The 22,586-nt window shown below is 41.1% G+C and overlaps 1 protein-coding gene across 1 annotated transcript in view; it reads left to right on the forward strand.

Moving 5' to 3' along the window:
• The window catches only part of LOC116278002 (uncharacterized), a 156,108-nt gene that overhangs the window by 12,439 nt on the left and 121,083 nt on the right, over positions 1–22,586 (forward strand). Inside the window, exons 2-3 of the mRNA XM_072962164.1 lie at positions 7,716–7,913; positions 10,609–10,750. Of these exons, the coding sequence (XP_072818265.1) occupies positions 7,716–7,913; positions 10,609–10,750 (340 nt within the window). The remainder of the gene's footprint in view (positions 1–7,715; positions 7,914–10,608; positions 10,751–22,586) is intronic.

Genomic DNA, 22,586 nt, shown 5'->3' on the forward strand with positions numbered 1-22,586 from the left:
ATGACAATCCACAATATTATTTTAACATAAATTTTAATTTTAGATTCTTGGTTTTTGAAAATGAAACTAGTAGACTTTGATCCTATAGCATCTGCTGTACTAAGTGTGGTGTTAGGAGCTTTAAATATATGGTCTAATTTGCCTCATAAACTGTGTATGTGTCCTGTTTTCACCACTGGGAGAAAAGTGTTAAAGATCACATGCTGGTAAGGCTTAGGAGATTAAAAAAATTTTTTTTCATTGGTTTAAAAAGTAAGAAAAATAAATACTTATATATATGAAAACAACAACAAAGAACTCAAGCATACAGAAGTATACATGTTAGGGGTCTTCCAGGCCACCATTATCACTCTCTCTCTCTCTCTCTCTAGTTTTCATAGCTTATTAAAAAGAGTAATCACACTATATATCCAATTTGCCTTCTCACTCAATAGTCATAACATTTCTTATTCTATTTTGCCAATTTAAACTGGAAAATAATTTATTATTACTATTCCCTCTAGTTTTCCCTTCAGATCTTTTATGCATAGGCCAATATTCACAGGATTTAGAGACACAAATTATCTGGACCAAGGACCAACTTCCTAAAGTATTAGTAATAAAGCAATTCTTTGGTAAATGATGTTTTCTATTAGGAGCAATTGAGGTTTTTGTAACTTCTTTTGAGTGCTACTTTAAACATGAGTTTTAGTTATAAGTAATCAGACATGTCAAACTTGCCTCTTCCTAAATACAAACCGTGATGGCGAGGTGGCTGGAAGATGATCTAAAAATAAAACAGTGTACGTAAATAGAAATCATACTTGGTTTTGTTGGTAAAGCCATAAATTTTCATAACTTTGTGCCTTTCACTGTCCGTAGCTCCCTGGCCTGTGATTAATGCTCTGTCTCCTCTACAAGGTTAGGGTAGCCAGGTGTCCCAGATTCAGATGTAGATAAATGGTGATGTTCTACCCACCCTCATAACAAAGAACAACCCCGTGATTTGTCAAGTAATGACTGGGGTTGTAAGAATAGCTATTTTTCTGTAGTGGAGTTGGGAGGATTCCACCCTTCTCAAGGTGATCAGCCTCTGAGATGTTATTTATTTGGACAGTGTTAACGGCCTTGAACTAACATTTCCTCATGGATTATTTTAAATGGATAAAGAGCAGCTGATAAGCTGTGAACTGTGATCTCTTAGTTAATTAGTGTTCCAAAAGGACATGAGAAACATTCAGAATCTTCTCAGAGCCTCATGGTATAGTCTAGAATTACAGTCTATTTCTGTAAAAAATAAACAAACTCTGCCTTTATTTCTACCTTTTATTCTCTCCTTCCACTTAAAACTTTTACTTCTGTTTTTTTGACTCTTCATGTGTCTTCTTTCTGTTCTTACCAACTCACTGTCATCTAACAGGCCTTTTTTTTTTTTTATTGAGGTATAGTCAGTTTACAATGTTGTGTCAATTTCTGGTGTACAGCACAATGCTTCAGTCATACATGAACATACACATATTCATTTTCATATTCTTTTTCACCATAAGTTACTACAAGATATTGAATATAGTTCCCTGTGCTATACAGTATAAACTTGTTTGTTTATTTTATATATACCAGTCAGTATCTGCAAATCTCAAACTCCCAGTTTATCCCTTCCCACTGCCCTCCCCCCAGCAACCACAAGTCTGTATTCTATGTCTGTGTGTTTCTGTTTTATATATAAGTTCATTTGTCTCTTTTTTTTTAAATATTCAACATATGGGTGATATCATATGGTATTTTTCTTTCTCTTTCTGGCTTACTTCACTTAGAATGACATTCTCCAGGGCCTTCCATGTTGCTGCAAATGGCATTATTTTATCATTTTTTTACGGCTGAGTAGCATTCCATTGTATAAATATACCACAGTTTTATCCAGTTATCTGTCAATGGACATTTAGGTTGCTTCCATGTCTTGGCTATTGTAAATAATGCTTCTATGAACATTGGGGTGCAGGTGTCTTTTTGAATTAAGGTTCCCTCTGGATATATGCCCAGGAGTGGGATTGCTGGGTCATATGGTAAGTCTGTTTTTAGTCTTTTGAGGAATCTCCATACTGTTTTCTACAATGGCTGCACTAAACTGCATTCCCACCAACAGTGTAGGAGGGTTCTCTTTTCTTGTGTGGTTGTGTTTTCATTGTTGCTTGTCTCAAAGCATTTTTTACTTTCTTCTTTGATTTCATCATTGACTCATTGGTTTTTTAGTAGCATGTTGTTTAATCTCCATGCTGTTGTTTTTTTCCTTCTTTGTTTTTCTTTAGTTGATTTCTAGTTTCATGGCATTGTGTTCAGAAAAGATGCTTGAAATAATTTCTATCTTCTTAAAGTTGTTGAGGTTCCTTTTGTGCCCCAGTACATGATCTATACTAGAAAATGTTCCATGTGCACTTGAAAAGAATGTATATCCTCTTTTTGTGGGATGTAATGTTCTGAAAAATCAACGAAGTCTAATTATTCTATTGTATCATTTAGTTTTTCTGTTGCCTTATTAATTTTCTGTCTGGAAGATCTGTCCAGTGATGTTAATGGGGTGTTAAAGTCTCCCACTATGATTGTGTTCCCATTAGTTTCTCCCTTTATCTCTGTTAGTATTTGCTTTATGTATTTAGGTGCTCCTATGTTGGGTGCATATATGCTAGTGAGTGTAATATCCTCATCTTGTATTGCTCCTTTAATCATTATATAATGTCCTTCTTTATCTTTCTTTATGGCCTTTGTTTTAAAGTCTATTTTGTCTGAAATCAGTATTGCTACTCTTGCTTTCTTGTCATTTCCATTTGTGTGGAGTATCTTTTTCCATCCTCACTCTCGGTCTATGTGTGTCCTTCTCCCTAAAGTGGGTCTCTTGTATGCAGCATATTGTTGGTTCTTGTTTTATTGTCAAGTCTACCACTCTGTGTCTTTTAATTGGAGCACTTACTCCATTGACATTTCCAGTAATTATTGATAGATGTGTATTTATTATCATTTTGAACTTATTTTTGAAGTTGATTTGGTATTTCCTCTTTGTTCCTTTTTCTTTTTGTGGTTTGATAATTTTCCTTTGTATTATTGTGGTTTCTTTTTAGTTTTTATGACTCTGTAGTAAGCTTTTGGCTTGTAGTTACCCTGTTTTGTATGTATATTAACCCATTACTATATCTGTTTGTTTTAAACTGATAGTAATATAAGCTCAAACCCATCCTACTGAGAACAAAAAAAGAAAAAAAAACCTCTATATTTTGTTGCTCCCTTCTCCCACCCTTAATGATTTAAATGTCTTCTTTTACAATTTCATGTTTATTCTGTTGTAATTCATTGTAGTTATCGCCTTTCCAATGATGGTTTTCTCCTTTCTGTATCATCCTGCTTCTTTTCTATTTAGAGTAGACCTTTCAATATTTCTTTTGGCATGGGTTTAGTATTGCTAAATTCTTTTAGTTTTTACTTGTCTGTGAAGTTCTTTATCTCTCCTTCTATTCTAAAGGATAGCCTTGCTGGATAGAGTATCCTAGGTTGCATCTTTTTCTCATCAGGACTTAGAATATATCTTGCCACTCCCTTCTGGCCTGCAGTGTTTGTATAGAGATATCAGCTGAAAGCCCTATGGGAGTTCCCTTGTAATGAACTTTATTTTTCTCTAGCTGCCTTTAGAATCACTTCTTTATCCTTAACCCTGGCCATCCTGATTACAATATGTCTTGGTGTGGGTCTGTTTTGGTTCTTCTTGTTTGGCATCCTCTGTGCTTTCTGTACTTGGATATCTGATTCCTTCTTGATGCTTGGAAAGTTTTCAGTCATGATTTCTTCAAATACCTTTTCAATCCCCTTTGCTCTTTCTTCTCCTTCTGGGACCCCTATTATGTGTAGGTTGGCATGCTTTATATTATCCCATAGGTCCCTTATATTATGTTCATTGGTTTTATTTGTTTATCTCTCAGCTGTTCTGATTGGGTGACTTCTGTTTTCCTGTCTTCTAAGTCACTTACTCATTCCTCTGCATTATCTAGTCTGCTTTGTACAGCCTTTAGATCAGCTCTCATCTCAGCAAATGAGTTTTCCAATTTTGATTGGCTCCTCTTTATAGTTTGTTTCCCTTTTTTAAAAACATTTTTTATTGATTTATAATCATTTTACAATGTTGTGTCAAATTCCAGTTTCAGTTTCCCTTTTGATATAGTCTCCATCTCTGCTCACAGTCTCTTTTAGTTCCTTCAGTACTTTGATCACTCTTTTTTTGAAATCATGATCTATAGACTAAGGTCTATTTCATTGATCATTCTTTCAGGGCATTTCTCTTGTTCTTTTAATTAGGAGTGGTTCCTCTGCTTCTTCATCTTGCTTATATCTCTCTCACACTATGGATTATGAAGTATCAGCTATCTACTGTGGCCCTTAAGGGGTTTGTTTATTTATTTATCTAAAGCAGATGTGGAAATAAAACTAGAAAACATTTTTAAAGAAGAAAAAAGTTTGGAGAACAGAGCATAATCAATAACAAGAACAAAACAAAAAGAGAGAAAAATCAAATTGAGACAAATTAAAAAATTAATTAAAAAATTTCAAAGAAAAAATGAAAAGGATTAAAAAATAAAAAAATTAAAAAACAATTAAAAATTAAAAAAGGAAAAGAAAAAACAAAGTGGATGTGGAGAAAGAAACAAGATGACAAAGTAGAAGGACGCTCGTAGCTCACCCTCTCCCACAAATACACCCAAACTCACATCTAGGGACCCACTCAGCCAACCAGAGCACCTGCTGAACTCTCACAGAACATCGCCTTCTCTGAAAGAGAAAGACGCCAAAAATCTGGTAGGAGAAAAGGAAAAAAGAAAGAAGAAAAAACAAAACAGTGCAGGACCAGTCCCATGGGGAGGGAGTGGCAACGGAGGACTAGCGCTCGTTCGCTGGGTCTCCCCTCTCCAATGGAGAGGCCGACGGGACAGAGGGGGGCCTCTGAATCTCAAATCTGCCCCCAGCAGCCCTTGACCAACAGAACTAAGTTAAACGGGCACAAAGGGTCCCCGTGACACCCAGCCCAAGATGCAAGCCAGCAGCTGGGGCCAGGACAGGCTGCCTGAACCTGGCGGAGGACTGGGGCGGCTGCACTGAGGTAGCCCCGGGGGACTGCAGGGTGCTGTGTGCTGTGGCTGGGAGGGGATATGGAGCAGAACAACCTCGGTCCCCCATAAATTGTGAAAAAAGCAAAGTAACAAGGCTGGTGTGCCCTGGGGGGAGGGATGCCATAGTCTTTGTCTCCTCAGACCCACACCGCCATTACTGGTGCTTCTTTACAGAAGAGAGGCGTGGCACAGCCACAGCTGCCATCTCGTCCTGTGCACAGGGTGCCTGGGTGGGGGTGGGGCTGAGACCTGAATCCGCACCCAGGGGCTCCGCAACCTCCTAGCAGGACTGAGACTTGTTTATAGCCGGAGGCAGATAGGATCTTTCTGCCTGGGCACCTCAGAGAACTTGCACCCCCAAGACAAACAAGGAACTGAGATTTGGCACAGAGCAGGGGCGGGGCTGTTCCACGGTCTTCCCCGAGGCCGCCTACAGAGTGCCAACCTGAGGTGAAGCAGGCAACTGCACAGAGCAGTGAAGCGACTGGCGCTGGGAGAGGGCAGGTGGCCACTTGCCTTTCTGGCAGGAATGCAGCACCTGACCATGGTGGTGGGAGGGGGCGCAATCCAGCCACCTGCCTTGCCAGAGCAGAGCATCTGACTGCAGCATCAGGAGGGGGAGTGACCTGCTCGCCCACTGGTCACAGTGCCAGGGAGATATGAGCAATATGAAGAAGCAGAGGAACCACTTCCAATTAAAAGATCAAGAGAAATCCCTTGAAAGCACAATCAAGGACATAGACATTGAAGGCCTACCAGATCAAGATTTCAAAAAAGGAGTGATCAAAGTACTGAAGGAAAGAAAAGAAATAGTGTTTAGAGATATAAAATGTCAAAAATGAAATAGAAGCTATAAAGAAGAACCAAGTAGGATTAGTAAACTCATTTGCTGAGATGAAAGCCGACCTAAAGGCTGTGCAAAGTGGACTAGATGATGCAGAGGAATGAATAAGTGACTTAGACAGGACAACAGAAAGCACCCAATCAGAACAGCTGAGAGAAAAACAAATAAAAAACAATGAACATAATATATGGGACCTATGGGATAATATAAAGCATGCCAACCTACACATAATAGGGGTCCCAGAAGGAGAAGAAAGAGCAAAGGGGATTGAAAAGGTATTTGAAGAAATCATGACTGAAAACTTTCCAAACATAAAGAAGGAATCAGATATCCAAGTACAGGAGGCTCAGAGGGTCCCAAACAGGAAGAACCCAAACAGACCCACACCAAGACATATCATAATCAAGATGGCCAGAGTCAAGGATAAAGAAATGGTCCTAAAGGCAGCAAGAGAAAAACAAAGAGTGAGTTACAAGGGAACCCCCATAAGGCTCTCAGCTGATATCTCTATACAAACACTGCAGGCCAGAAGGGAGTGGCAAGATATATTCAAAGTCCTGCATGAAAAAAGATGCAACCTAGAATACTCTATCCAGCAAGGCTATGTCTTAGAGTAGAAAGAGAGATAAAGAACTTCACAGACAGGTGAAAACTTAGCAACACTAAACCGATGCTAAAAGAAATATTGACAGGTCTGCTCTAAACAGAAAAGAAGCAAGACTCTACAAAAATGAGAAACTCATAACTGGAAAGTTGATAACTGCAATGAATTACAAAAGAATAAACACAAAATTGTAAAAGAAGACATCTAAATCATTAAGAGTGGGAGAGGGAAGCACGGAAAGCCACTGTGGAATACAGTATGGAGATTCCTCATAAGACTAGGAATAGACTTACTGTATGACCCAGGAATCCCACTCCTGGGCATATATCCAGAAGGATCCCTACTTCAAAATGACACCTGCACCTCAATGTTCATAGAAGCACTATTTACAATAGCCAAAACATAGAAACAGCCTAAATGTTCATCAACAGATGACTGGATAAAGAAGATGTGATATATTTATACAATGGAATACTATTCAGCCACAAAACCCGACAACATAACGCCATTTGCAGCAACATGGATGTTCCTTGAGAATATCATTCTAAGTGAAGTAAGCCAGAAGGAGAAAGAAAAATACCATATGAGATCACTCATATGTGGAATCTAAAACAAAACAAAACATAAACACAAAACAGGAACAGACTCATAGACATAGAATACAAAGTTGTGGTTGCCAAGAGGGCGGGTGGTGGGAAGGGACAGACTGGGATTTTGAAATGTAGAGTAGGTAAACAAGATTATACTGTATAGCACAGGGAAATATATACAAGATCTCGTGGTAGCTCATAGTGAAAAAAAATGTGACAATGAATATATGTATGTTCATATATAACTGAAAAAATTGTGCTCTACACTGGAATTTGACACAACATTGTAAAATGACTATTACGCAATAAAAAAAGTTTAAAAAAAAAGTGGATGTGTTCCGGTGAAGACTGTGTGCTCTTAATAATTTTGTTGAGAGGTCCTTCTTAAGTACGGGTGGCTGCCAGTCCTCCTTCCATGCCTTTTGCCTGTTATCGCTTTGGTTGGCGGTGTGGCTGGTGTTGTGGTGCCCAGAGCCTGCCTTGGGGCCTCATTTTGTTCTGTGGTTGTCACCACTCCTGCCCTCGCCCTGCTGCACTAACTCTGCTCGCAGGCTCCAGAGGCTCTCAAGTCGCGCCCCTGGTCTGAGCCGCCTCCAGTGCTGGTAGGTGGGCAGGTCACGCCCCCTCCCGACGCAGCGTCTAGGCGCTGCGCTCGCGCACGTAGGCTGCAGGTCACACCCCCTCCTGATGCCACCCGGGCGGCCGCAGGCACCTCACAGCGCTGCGTCCTGGCACCCTGCTTGTGCACGGTAGGTGGGCGCGTCGCTCCCCAGTTCAGTGCTGCTCCCCAAGCCGCAGCAGGGCCTGTACTCGGTAGGCAGGCTTAGAGAAAATGGCGTCACCAGCCCTTGCCCTCGCTGTGTGCCGGAACTCCGTTCCTTGTATGTTGGTCTTAGAGGCGCGAGTTTACAGAGGCAGCAGAGGCACGTTTCCCTTTGTCTGGAGCTGTCAATAAGCCTCAGCCTGCTTATGAGGTTGGGCAGCCTCTAGGTATGGATTCGGGTTTCGACCCGGCTTCCGCCTGGGAGCTGGGCACCTAAGGATAGGGTGGCAGTGCCTGAGCCCCGCCGCTCTTCTTCTGAGAGCTCTTCAGTAATGGTGCCGAGGGTCTTTGAAGACAAAGGCTTTGGTGGGCCACCCCACCACCCAGGGCACACTAGCAGTGTTGCTTTGCCTTTTTTTTCTCTTCTTGTATTTAATGGGGGACCCAGGCTATTCTGATCTGCATACCCTCCCAGCCATGGCACACAGCACACTGCAGTTTCCTCCGTACAGCCGGGCCTGAGTCCTCCGCCCGGCTTAGGCAGCCTGTCCGTCCCACCCCTGCCGGTTAGTGTCTAGGGCTGGGGTTCGCCGGGACCGTTTGTGCTTGTTTATCTTAGTTCTGTTGGTGCAGGGCTACTTCGTACAGATCCGAGCCTCAGACGTTCCTCCTCAGCCCCGCTGACCTCTCCACTGGAAAGGGAGAGACCCAGTGTACAAACGCTATGCTCCTTTGCCGCTTTCTCCCTGCAGGACCGGTCCTGCACTATTTTAATGCTGCTTCTTTTTTTTTCCTTTTCTCCTGCCGGATTTGTATATTTTGTCTTTTGAAGAAGGCGATGTTCTGTCAAAGTTCAGCAGGTGCTCTGGCTGGGTGGGCCGTGGATGTCAGTCTTGATGTATTGTGGGAGAGGGTGAGCTACAAGCTTCCACCATCTTGGCCCTTCTACCCTGAAGTGCCTATTTTCCCTCTGGTTTTGTGGTCCCACGTGGAAAAATTTTTCCCTCTTTTTTTTCTTTTTTTTTTGGCTCTGAAACCTCAGTCCTGGGAAAGTGCCCTAACAGTGGGCCATTTACCATAAGAGAACATTTGTGAATTTTCTCAGTCTGATGCCTGAGGAGAAAGAAAGGGAGAGATTATTCTTGGAGCCTTTGTAGTGCCTCACATGCATCCTGAATTCTAGAGACTGTGGCCAAGGGAGAGAGAATCGTCCTTTGACTTGGTTTGCTGTTTTCAATCTATAAATTGATTTGGTTTTCTGTCCCTTCTTGCATCATTCTCTCTATCTTGAAGTAAGTAGTTGAGAGCACCATCAATTTGGACAAGTGGCAGCTCAAATCTCTTTTTAAGGTCAAAAATAAAGTGAGATTTGGAAATGAAACCCAGGTCCCCTACATAGTTATTTTAGTAGCAGTTAATTCTATAGTTATTAGAAGTTGGGAAGGCTCTCAATGTGAAATCTGTAGGTTAGTCGGTATGTAACTGGTCAGTTGAACTAGCATGATGCATGGCGTTGAGACACAACTTTATTGTCATCTCCCATCTTCTGAAATTTATTGAGCGGGAGTAATCTGCACCTGCCATTGGATGAAAACTCTGGCCAACCCATGACTCTTCTGGAATAACACTGTCAGTCACTAAGTTGTAAACATAATTTCAGTTCAGCAACTGGAATGCCTAATGCTAGGGGTAAATAAACTCCAACAGTTTAAAACATGAAGCATTTTCACCATTAAATTCTTACTATGACGTTACATTTTCTCCTGTCTGCTCCATGCTAGCTGTTTGCAGAGGGAAAAGGGCACACAGTTCTTCACTTTTCCCAAAAGTGAGTGATGTTTAGCTCGGTAGATAGTGTCCTTTTTGCTTTCAAGACTCACTAAACGTGTTCCTTCTGGAGAAATCAATTTCTTGCTCCTAGAGGAGGTGAAATAGGGTAGTCTGGTTAAGAATATGGAGTTCTACATTAGATTTGGGGTTATGCTTCTATCTTTGGGAAGCTTCCCTCCTCTAAACTTCAGTTCCTCATGTGTTAAATAGAAATCCCTCATAGAATTGTTGTGAATTCTGTGAGTTCATGAGTGAGAAGGGCCCAGCAGAATGTCTAGCAGATACTGTTCACTCAGTAAATGTTTGCTACATGGCCACTCTTTGGGTTCCAGTCCCAGATGCCTTCCTGGATGGTGGCGGGTATTTCTAGTGCTCTTCCATGTTTGGATCTCCTTTCCTTCTGGGTCCATAACATCTTTAATCTGGGAAGATGATTCAGTTGAGGCCTAATTTGGAGCAGGTGGCTAGAAGCACGTCCTGAGAGAGCCCTCCCATTACCCACCGGTATCTCATTTCAGTGCGCTCTAGCCTAACCCACAAGCACCAATCCCGAGTCTCCGCCTGAAGGCTTTCTTTGGCGGCTGCAGCCGGCTCTGCACGGGGCAGGCCAGCTGTGGAAGGAATTAGGTCCTCTTTCAATGAATGCCTCAGCTCCTTTAACCCTGTGCGTGGGATAATTCTAAGGCACATGTTCTACACTCTTTCTCAGAGTTTTGCATTGGGATTGAGCGCCAGTTACCCATAGGGGTAAACTGCTTGACAGCATACCCTATGTTGGCTCCCTTCCCTTCCCTGGTGTTTCAGGTTGGGTTGATTAGCATGCAGGATGTTTATTAGGGAGTTCTTTTCAGACTGACACCTGTAGGAAGGAGGAGACGAAAGCTGAACAGCAGAGGAAGAAGTTGGATCACAGCACAGTCCAAAGAGAAGCCTTGGCTGACACCTTAGAGAACCCCAAGATGGAATGGACCTTCACAGCTGTCCCAAGTTGGGGTGAGTAGGTCGGACGTTTATAACCCCGCAAGGATTAGTCACTGGGTGTGGGCTGTGCCTGGGAGAGGACTGACCTTGGGAGAGGCTGCTGTCTTCAGCCAGCACAATCTCCAAGAGGGATGATGCCTGAGACTGCTGTATCACAGCCTCCCTGCCTGAGGGCTCTGGGCAGTGTGTCACAGGGCCCACCACATCTAGGTTTCCCACACCTCGCCAGTGTTTTCTGAGATAATCTCCTAAATAAACCACTTGCCCTTGAGTCCTTGTCCCGGTGCCTGCTTCCGGGAGAACTCAAGCCGGGACGTGGCTTTCACAGCACTCCTTGGAGAGCTTGCTGTGTGTCCACGGCAGCTGCCAGGCATAGGAGACAGGGATGTGGCTCCTGCCCAGGGAATCAGAGAGGAGACAGACTGCTTTGCTGATGGGGGCAGCAAAGAGGTTACCGCCTGGGGGTTAACCTGTACCCCTGTGTTTGTTGGGACAAAGAAGAGTGAGTGTGTCTTCCATGGAGCAGAGATGGGCCTTGGGTGAGAGAGTGCCTGTGTGGGTTTAGCGAGGTCCTGCCCAGCTGACAAAGGGCTCCTGCAGTGAGAAGCTGGCCTTGGACACCAGATTCCTGGAGACTATGGAAGGAGACACATATGCTTACTTAGTGTAATAAAACTGAGAAGATTTTTTAAAATGCCAGATCCAATTTCTTCTGCCTACATTAATTATAGAAAACCTAAGTTATTTGCACCATAAAGTAACAGTGTCCAGGGGTTTATCTGGATTTTTAATCTGTGCACATTCATCACTCCAGCTATTTGCTTTCTCGCAGCCAATCCAGACTCTGTGTGGAGGATTAACTACCCCCATTTCAGGGCTGTGCTTCCTAATTTTACATTCCATTTTCTTGAACCCATCATAGAGAATAATAGGATAATCAAAGTTGTGCTGCCTCTGGTCGTGATTGTCCTAGTATTATCCTCAATCAGGGCATCACAGGAGTCCAGATTAATGATTTATATTTTCTCTAGTAGATATCACCAAGCACAGAATTTCATAACAAGCCAGTAATTCTACTTATATGAAGTTCAATCAAATGTTTGGCAGCTATTGTTTTCCTAGGTTGGTCAGACCAGGTTAATTGGACTCCCAGAGTGTTCAACCCTTGTGTATTTGAAGTATTCAATCTGGTTGGTGTCTCACTTGGCCAAGGGTACAAATGTATCAATTTGGAACCTCATTAACAACCGAATTCAGCAATGCTGCGGGAGAAATAGTTTACTTTTTAAATTAAAACTTTATCCTCCACCTCTTCAACTTTGGTATTAGTATTATTTGTGATTTCCAGAGATTTTCATTTCCATGTACAGCTATATTAATCCCCAGATACACCATAAATATTGAAGGATTTTGAAGTACCAACTTAATCCCAATTTGCCACTGTATTTTAAAGAAAAGATAACAATTTGCTGAGTAGTTAAGGAAATGAACCCAGATGTCCAATGACACTAGTAGCTCCAACTTAAAAAAATTAAACCAAAAGCTAGAACTGCTTTTAGAACTTTGACACACAAATTACCTCAGGGCCTTGTTAAAATGAGTGTTCTGATTTGATAGGTCTGGGGTGGGACCTGAGATTCTGCATTTCTAACAAAATCCCAGGTGCTGCTGCTGCTGCTGGTTTGTGGGCCATGAGCAGCAAGGACCCAGAACATTTTAAAAAAAAAATCCCTGTGAATTTAAGCAAAATATTCCCTATAACATTTCTTCAGAAGCCAGTTTGCATAAAGCTAGGTCAGGTTCTCAGCTGCTCCAGGATTAGGGACTAGCTCTCTCATTAAATCCAAAATGCCATTGATTGTTGGGTGAGTCATTATTTTTTGTACTGCTAAGAAGGGAAATGCTGACAGTTAAACTACGATGTATCCTGATTTCAGAACTATTAAAGTATGAATCCTGGGACTTGAGAAATATGGTGGTTTCTCTGACTCCTACTCCGTTTCCACAATGAGTGTTCACTCAGTGCTAGGTACTTTTTCTACAAGATAGGTGCTGTCATCATCCCATTTTGCAGAGGCTTGGAGTGGCAAGTTACCTTTAATGGCACAGCTGGAATTTGAACCCAGGTCTCTGTGATTGGAGAGCCCACGCTCTCATCTGTGTGGTAGGAAGGGCTCTTGTCCTGGAGGAAGGTCCTCCCCTGTGCATCTCCCATGGCATTCACGTAAGGTAATGGCTCCTGTGTCAGTTTCCTTTTTGAACACATCTTCTTTGAGCCTGGCTTCCTGTATTCATCATTCCGTTGAAGTGGCTTGTCTTGAATTCAACAGTGACTTTTTCCTGCTAAATCTGGCAATCGTTTCAGTGTGAGTTTTCCCCACCTTGTCTTTATCTGACATAGTCTCCCATCCTCTCCTTGAAAAACTCCCTCTTCTGTGTTTTTGAGTAGCTTGCTATTTATGGTTAATTCTTCTTTGATATGAGTAAATCATGGTTCAATTAATATATTTATCACCAGCTTTTTTTTGCCACCATGTATCAGAACTGCATTCAAAGAATCTAGGCAGTTCCCAGATCCTCACTGAATAAAAGTGATGAATTTGGGGATACGATACAAATTATGACTTTGGAATCATGGATCTTTCTTGCTAGAGCCTTCTCTTTTTTGCTCCCACTCTGTATATTTTTATCATTGAGTTCACTGTGTTATGTTCTAATTATGTTTGCTTGTCTTTTGTCCTATTTGCCTGAAATTCCTGTGGGTAGAGACCGTGTTTTATTTATTTCTGTTCTTCCAACCCCTGTCCAAGGCCTGGCACACAAATGATTTAACGCTGCTGAGACAGGACCATAATTCACTATTTTAGTGGCAAGAGTAGCTGTTTCCTGTTATCTATCTTGTGTGGCAAGGCGATGTCACTTATGAGATCTCTAGCCCCAGGAACAGATCAGTTAGAACAGGGCCAGGGGCTGTCATGATGTCCCTTCTCTGTTTCACATGGAGACCTCAGAGGTCCCAGATAGAAATTACTCTTGGCTTATTTGCTAGTGTTTTTTTTTTTTTTTTTTTTTTGCAGAAAATTTGGGAGTTCTTACTTTTCACGTAGGAGGGTAAAATGAACTTTTGTATGGAGGACATAGTCTTATAATGAAAAAAAAAAACTCACCAACCAAAGTCAGCCTAGAATGTCTTTTAAAAAAACAATTGAATGAAGGGCTGTAGGACTAAAGGTTCCTGTTGAGGGGTAAATTAGGAGTTTGGGATTAACAGACACTCAGTACTATATACAAAACAAATAAAACAACGAGGACCTACCGTATAGCACAGGGAACTGTATTCAATTTCTTGTAAGAACATATAATGGAAAAGACTCTGAAAAGTATATATGTGTATCTTATGTATAACTGAATCTCTTTGCTGTACACCTGAAACTAGGCTTGTAAATCAGCTACATTTCAATTAAAAAAAATTAAAAAAAGAAAATCAAGTGGGGAAAAAGAGGAAATTATGCAGGTAGCCTCTAAAGGCTGGAAACGATAAGATGACAGTCTTCTCCAGAGAGAGGATCATAGCCATGCTGACGCCTTGATTTTAGCCCAGTGAAAAAGATTTTAGACTTCTGACCTCCAAAGTAATAAAATAATAAATTTTAGTTGTTTTTTTTTTTTAAAAAAAGGAAATTCTCTAGGAGTATGAAAGGGTTGCTGTCCCAGAGTTCCCCACTTGTCCTCCTCAACAAGATTCTACTCCTTACAGCATCTGACACCCTGAGCCCATGCCCAGCTTGGTCTAAGATGATGTAAGCCTGGAGAAAATCAGCTCCTCCCAGGCCTTATGGGCAAGTATGGTCTCTCACCTGTCCCCGGCTTGCTGGGTCACTTTGATTAAATTTAATTCAGTTTATTGTCTGCTTCTGAAACAAATCATGTCACACCATGATGAATGGTAATTCAGCCATATAACAAAGCTGTTATTAAGAAAAATCAAAAATTTTTTTGAAAGAGGAAAGTGACATAATTGTTGCCATTGGCATAAATAATTTTACTGCTTGATTTTTAGAGTCCATTTATACCTATTTCTTCTATTGCTTGTGAAGTGATTTGTGTTCAGTCCAAACCGCACTTTTCTTAAGCCACTAATTTATCTGCAAAGCTGTGGCTGCAGAATGTTTAAAAACAACCCAGCTACAAAAACAAACAAACAAACAAAAACAAAGCATAAATACAGGACAGAAATAGACTCATGGACAGAGAATACAGACTTGTGGTTACCGGTGGGGGGTAGAGGGTGGGAAGGGATAGACTGGGATTTCAAAATTGTAGAATAGATAAACAAGATTACACTGTATAGCACAGGGAAATATACACAAAATGTTATGATAACTTACAGAGAAAAAAATGTGACAATGAGTGTGTATATGTCCATGAATGACTGAAAAATTGTGCTGAACACTGGAATTTGACACAACACTGTAAAATGATTATGAATCAATAAAAAAAATGTAAAAAAATAAAAAATAAAAAAATAAAAACAACCCAGCTAGCTGCAGAGGCCTTAGAGAAGCAGTGTGGTGGGAAGGCCAATAGAGGGCACTGGATTATTTGCGATGACTTTGGAGGGGCTGGAGAAGTCTGTTTTCCAGCTTTTAGATGGGAGGAAAAAAAACCAAAAACAAATAAATGAACACAGCATTATTTATCTCACTAACTCTGTTAGAAGCACAATGGAATTTTAAAATATGAAAGTGGAAAAATTCACCAGCTACATCTTTAGGTCTGAATTCTATGCAATGAAAGTTTTCAACGTTGGCTGTTTATCTGTTACAAAGAGCTACCATGACCTGACGTGCTCACACTTCTTTTCCTGATAGATTTCACTTTGCCTGGGGGTGATGGTACAGTTAAATTACCCAAAGATCAGGTTTAGAAGTAATAACTTTGTAGAAGACAGTTGAACTGAAAGAAATGTGATTATGCAATGTCTGGTTTCTAAGGAACATCTTGTTTTCTCCCTCTGGAATTCTGATCTCCCCCTCTTCCCCCCAGTTCCTTCCTTCCTATCTTCCTTCAGAAGTTGGAGTGGGTGGTTTGTTTCTATAATCTTCTTTGGGGGAATTGATTAGTAAGCTTATGTTCTACCGTTCCTTCCTTTGTGTTCTCAAATACCATGAATGACTCCTGTCCCTTGCCTTTTCTCCTCTCCTTTCTCTGGTGACATCAGCTGGAAAAAGTTAGGAGGAAGATGCCAGGGGAAGGAAGCCGGAGCAGTACGGGTTGACTGAGTTTGGAAAGCATCTTCAGTGGCCCTCCACTTCCTTGGGTTCTGCTCAGCTCCTTACCCCAGGGCACCTGCTCTGGGCAGTGCCCATACCTCCTTACCCCAGCCCTGGGAGCTCTCTTTTCACTCCAGACACCACTCCCCACTAGATTTTCAGGCCTCTAGTATTCGTGGTTTTCTGAAATTGTTGCAGATTCCTCTCTTCAGATAACATATTGCTGTTACCACTGGCAAGTAGGCGATGTTCACTGCCACAGGTCTAAAGCATCTCATAAAAATAACTTACAGATACATTATCCAAGGAAAGCAAAAACTGGTAATTATCTTAGGACTTTCAATTTTGTCATAGTGACATAAAAGCTCTCTTAAGCAGGGAATGCTCAGACTCTTCCCTGTGAATTCCATCTGCACTTCAAAAAAAATTAAACCAACCTCACCTGTTTGGAAAAAAAATAATAAAATTCTGTAAGGCCTCACTCAGATTACTTCAGTGGATTCTTGGACTCAAGGTTTTTAGGGATAATCATTTATCATGAATATTTACTTTGAGAAGAATCATACAACTTAAAACAGGATGGTTATTTATTCATGTGAAGCTAGTGGCAGTTGTGTTGGTTGGGAGAGCCAGCTGAAACAGAGGTCGAGGATATCCATAAAAGAGAAGGTTGAGGAAAGCTAAATCTGACCCCTAGAGGAACCAGCAGGAAGAAAGGAGAAGGGAGAATTGAAAATAAGAGATGCAGAGTAAGATTTGTTCATTTTTAAGAATATATCTTGGAGTGTACCTGTGAAATAACTTTAAGAAAGGTAATTTATGGAACATGTGAATGAACAGAGAGTCAGGGAAAGAGAAGTTGTTCCCTTCTCCCGAGATGGTAAGAAATGGGTAAAGGGCATAAAGCCATGTTAAGCTTCGGAATCTTTGTAAATTTCCTTCATCCTAAAACACACCTGCATTTTGCTCTGAAAATCTAACGTGCTTCAACTCTCCAGCAGTAAAGGCCTTGATACAGATTTTTTTATAATGAATTTTCAGAGGCATCCTTAATTACATTTCACAGAGTACTGTATTCTATAGGCAGTCAATTCATTTTTGGTCAGACTGGTACACAAAGGGGACCTCGTTCTGTGGATTACATATGATCTGCTGTAAGCTCTTAAAATGTGAATTCTCATCTTTGGTAGAATCCTATTTTGGATACACTTTTTTCATTAATAACCACTGGTGCCAGCTGTGTCAGAGTGTGATGTGTAGTCTGGCTTACATGGTAGAAGGTTGGTCATAGAAAGCCTGTTGTGACCTGCGTCTTTGGTCATGAAACAGGGGAGCCTGAGGCAGCCCCTGCTGCCTTAACAGCAGGGTCCTCCCTACACCTGTCTCAGGCAGGGCTGCTGAAGATGTTAGAGTCTTATAGATGGCAAGGGAGGGGTGTTGCCCTGCACACAGTGAGCCCACGACAAGACCTGTGTCCCAGGATGTATGTGGTTCAGTGATAAGCAGGGTAACCCAGTGTGCTAGAGCCATTTAGCCAAGCGCTGTGTTTAGAGACCTAGGAGGAGAGTTGACCCAGTCAAAACCTGAGGCTGTCAGGCTCAGTGGCCTCAAGTAATCTGCATATTTTTTTTTGGGAGGCTGTGACACTGAGGGGGAGTGGTTGTAGGACTGAAGCAGAGGGATGCTGATTTCAGGAACCAGAAAGAAAGGATTTCCCTCTTGGTGGAAGCTTGGAAGATTTGGAGGATATGACAGATGCTTTGGTTTTGGAAGTGAGACCTTCAGTCCAGGTGGAGTTGACTACAGCCTTTCTGTTAAGAAAGCTGAGCACTGGGGGCAGGGGAGGGGATTGGGGTCATGAATTGGCATTTTTGTAGGCGCATGTAGGCAATACTGCTAATAATTTCATTCTTTGAGCTCTTCCTTCTGAAGGCTTGGGAGGGATGACTTAAAAGTATAATAAGAAATGAGTAGCACCAAGAATTCTTCTGGCAATGATGGGAAAGAAATCTCGTTGAGAAGTTCTCACCCTTTGCAAGGAAGTCATGTGTAGCAGAATGATCGTGAAGTAAGTGAAACTAGTAGTGAGAAGGTATCTGAAAGTCGAATATCTTTTGGGGTACTGGCAGTGGTGACTCCCTGCCCTCTGGCAGAGTGTGTCTGACTTTGGTTCGTTGCAGCTGTGACTATTTGGCAGTAAGGAAGCAGTAGAAGACCACTGGGAATCCACAGTAACCTCTACCTTTTGTGCCAGACCTTGACCTTCAATTACTTGCGGGTTCTTAGCATCAACCCAGATGGCTGAAGCCATTGTACAGATGACCTTTGCATAAACATGATACTCTTGTCCATATTTAAAGGATTTTTATAGGATTTGGTAACCAAAATGCATGAATAAATTACTAACGGCTAGACATTCATACTTATTACTTTGGTATGTGAAATAAAGATAAAAGTTATAATCCAAAGAGATGCATATTTGATTTCAGATTAATTGAATGGAAGGCAGAAAAATGAAAATGCGTTCACTCTAACAGTAGCTTTAAACAGAATAAACTGTGGACTTTTCAAAGGATTATGTTTATCCTTAATCGTGCCAAAATGAAGCTTGAAGCAATTATTGGTAATACAGATGTATTATTAATACCAGCTGTAACCCAGGTTTTGATTATGTAAGAAAACAGACTTACACTTTTGGCAGATGGTGAACTTAAAAGTTTAAGTAAATCCAAGTTTTTAAATCCTGAAGATGTAGGGAGCATTTCTATTTGAAGAACCCAGATTTTCCCTCCACAGGAAATAAATGGAAGCTGGAATTATCCCAGTGATCTCCAAATGTGACTTTGTTCTTTAGAAAGTAACTGTGCCCTTATTTTTCTGAATCCTCAAGTTTATCATTTTCTCAGTGCATTGTGTTTGTCAAACTATGAGGTAAGAGTCTTTTTTTTTTGGAGATGTGCAGGCTTCCATTAGCCTTTCTCCTCATATTTTCAAGTTTCTTGATTCTTCTACAGGAAGTCCCTGAATTGTCACAGTGCGAATGGGCACCATGGTGGGTGGAGATCCTTTCTTGCTACAGCCGTGTGATCCCTCTAATGATGGCTCTGGGGCATGGAGGCAGGACAAAGTAATGGGCTGAAGTTGGTGGAGCTAAGAGAATGGTTCCTTATAGCTTCAACAGGGGCAAGAAAGAACCTTTGACTTGGGAAGGTCAGTCAATAGGACTGCAGACCATGGTCAAGATGTCAGCACTGTTGTCTCAATTTCCGGCTTCCATATTCTACAGTGTGGTGTCTGCCGTGATTGCTTCCATTCCTGCTGATAAGGGGAGATGCATATTGACTCTTCAGGAAGGAGGAGGGGTATAGACGCCAGAGCCCAACCTTGGGAAATGAAATCATCCTTCACCAATTGGGCATTTGTGTTTTATGAGATAATGTGATTTGAATTTCATATGACTATACAATAAACCAGTGGGAAGAGTTTGGTGGCAAATATCCAATGAAATTTTTTGGAGTAGGGGAATGAAGACAAAGGTAACAGCAAGTTGGAGAGAAAGGGAAAAACGGAAAAAGAAGCCATAGGGCTTAGACTATTACCTGAATATAACAATGCAGGTGCATATTAACCACCTGCAAACCCGTAAGGTCTTTCTAATGGCTTCACAACTGGATGCCGTCTTTAGGAAAATTATTAGGGGATTGTTAATTGGGGATGGATGGAATCACTGAAAGTGAGTACCAGTTTTTTTGGGTGAAATTTTTATTAGTTAAAATGAATTATTATCAAGGAAAGAGAAACAAGATTTCTTCCTTGAAGGAATTTATCCTGTCAAAGGAAAAAAAAAAGACAAATACAAATAAGATGGAAAAGAACCAACATTCATTACGTATACTGTTTGCTAGGAACTATACTAAATACATCTATGTTTATATTTATAATATACTGTATTTTTTGCATGTACCATATTTGTTAAGACACTATGAACTAGGTATTATTATTATCACATATTACACGGGTGAAAAGTGGACTTGAGAGGTAAAAAAGCTTGCCTAAAGTCACACAACAATTAAAAGACAGATCTAGGACTCTAACTTCAGATCCCAGACTCTTAGTCACTGTGCCTTACCAGCTCATGGACACCCTCAGGGCTCGTCTGTTGTTCACTTGGGAATAAACTCATCTTCATCTGTGCCTCATGGTTGAGCAGCTAGAACATGAAGGCTGGTCAGTGTGGTTTGGCTGTTAAGAGCCAGGCAAGGCTGAAGAGGAGTGGTTTTATGGCCAAAAGTCATTTAAAGAGACAGAGCGAAAATACCAACTGGCCCTATGTGGAGGTGGTGGAATAACCTCTTGGACTGATCCCAAGTCTTAATTTCCTCTTTAAAAAAAAAAGTAATTTCTTTAATTTGCTAGACCATCCTCTAATTAGGGGGCTCACAGACATTTATTCATTATATTCAAATGCGAGTTTTAATGGTGCAATCTTCAGAGACTCAAATAACAAGTGACAATTAGCCCTGTGGCTCTTGGCCAAGCAGTGCTAATGCCTAAATTCATGTAACGTTTCACTGGGCCAGACTGTAGGATGGAGTTCTACAGTCGTTTTCCTTGCATCGTGACTCTCTGCCTTGGATGGCTCCAGGAAGGAAATGGGCCACTCTCTGGGCCTTCTTCAGGGGTACTGTTTTTTTTTTTTAAATTAGTACTGTTTATTGAAAAGATCATCACTTCCCCTCTTTAATTCATCTTTCCATAAAGACACAGTATATGTTGGGTCTGTTTCTGGAGTCCATAATGGCCAACTGCTCGATGTCCTATATTTGTGCCAATATCACTCCCTTTTAATTACCTACGTCTATGATAAATAAAGAACCCCTATAAATAAATATGAAAAAAATGGATGACCCGATGGAAAAATGGGCAAAAGACTTACATAACACTATATATAAAAAGAGACTATACGAAGAGCTAATTTAAAAAAAAAATGCCCAACATCACTAGTCATGCGAAATGCAAATTTAAACACACTTTGGAAATGTCTGAAATGAAAAAGATAAATGATGCAAAAGTGGCATTTTAGTATAAAAAGCAACTGAAACACTACTGATGGAACGGTAAATTGTTATAACCACTTTGTGAAGCTTTCTGGTAGTACTTTCAAAAGTTGAACATTCATGTCTAGGAGTACACCCAGAACAAATATATAATATGTTCACCTAAAGTCATATACAAGAATGTTAATAGTAACACGATCCAAAATGTCCCCAAACTGGAAGCAAGTCAAATGCACATGAAAATGGGCTTTATGGACACCAGTCGGTTTTAATGACACTTGCAGTCTTTCCCATTATTTCCTAAGGTGACAGGTGGCTCATGTAGAACCTGTTCATTGGTTCATTCATTAAGCCATTTAGTCCTTTCTTATGCTTCCTTCGTCTCTGCTTCCCTTGCCCTTCCTCCCACCCATCTTGCTTGCTTGCTTCTTTGATTCCCTTCCACCTTTTTCTTCCTTTCTTGCAACAAATAATTACTAGGTTCTCAAGAAATGCCAGGCCTTGTACTGAGCACATTGGAAGATAGATAGATATATAGGTAGAGGAATAAATATTATGCTTGATTTGTTCATCCATTTAATGGATATTTTTGAGTACCTTCTGTGTGCCAGGGTCTATTTTGCAAGCTAGAGATGAAGCTACGTACACAGTAAAGTCTCTTTCCTCAGTAAGTTGTATTCTTTGGTGTGTGTTTAGGAGACAGACAGGAAAAAAGGTGTCAAATACAATAGTGGTAAGAGCTATACATAGAAGTGAAGAAGGGGGAGGGAGGGTATAGCTCAGCAGTGGAGTGCATGCCTAGCATGCACTAGGTCCGGGGTTCAATTTCCAGTACCTCCATTTAAAAAAATAAGCAAATAAATAAACCTCCCTTCCTTAAGAAAAAATGAAAAAATTCAAAAAAAAGTGAAGCAGGAATGGAGACAGAGGTGATCACGGTATATAGAAAGTGTATGACTTTTACATAGGGTGGTTTGGGAAAGTCTCTCTGATAAATGACATTTGATCAGAGATGCATTTATTTGAGGGAAGAACATGTCCCAAGGCCCTCAGGGAATTTATTTCTAACAAGGCAAAAAGGTGCAAAAGGTAAACACCTGGAACAGAAGGTAGAAAGAGTAAGTGCTGTGAGGGATAAACGAAGAGATGCTGGGTTTGTTCAGAGGAAGCAGGGATAACCACCTGCTTGGGAGGAAGTGCTATAAAGAGCAAGGCCTTCTTCCTAGAAGGTAACTCACGTGCTCTGACACCTCATAGCAAAGCCTTCCCCCCAAGACATTTTCCTGAAGAGTGATCAGTCTCCTCGGTTGTGATAATGGACTTTGCACCTAACCAAGGTGCTCTCTGGTTAAGATGCTGAGATTCCACTAGAGGTGAAAACAAGTTACATCATCTGTCCACTTTCCCTGGTTTTAGACCCCTCTAAATCGTATTTCTTGTTTATAAAAAGACTAACCTTCTGCTCATGCCCAATGTTGGCCCCCAAAGTCAAGAAGGCAAAAAGAGTGCTTTTGTTTC

Source organism: Vicugna pacos, chromosome 6 (genome assembly GCF_048564905.1).
Source record: "Vicugna pacos chromosome 6, VicPac4, whole genome shotgun sequence".
Lineage (NCBI taxonomy): Eukaryota > Metazoa > Chordata > Mammalia > Artiodactyla > Camelidae > Vicugna > Vicugna pacos.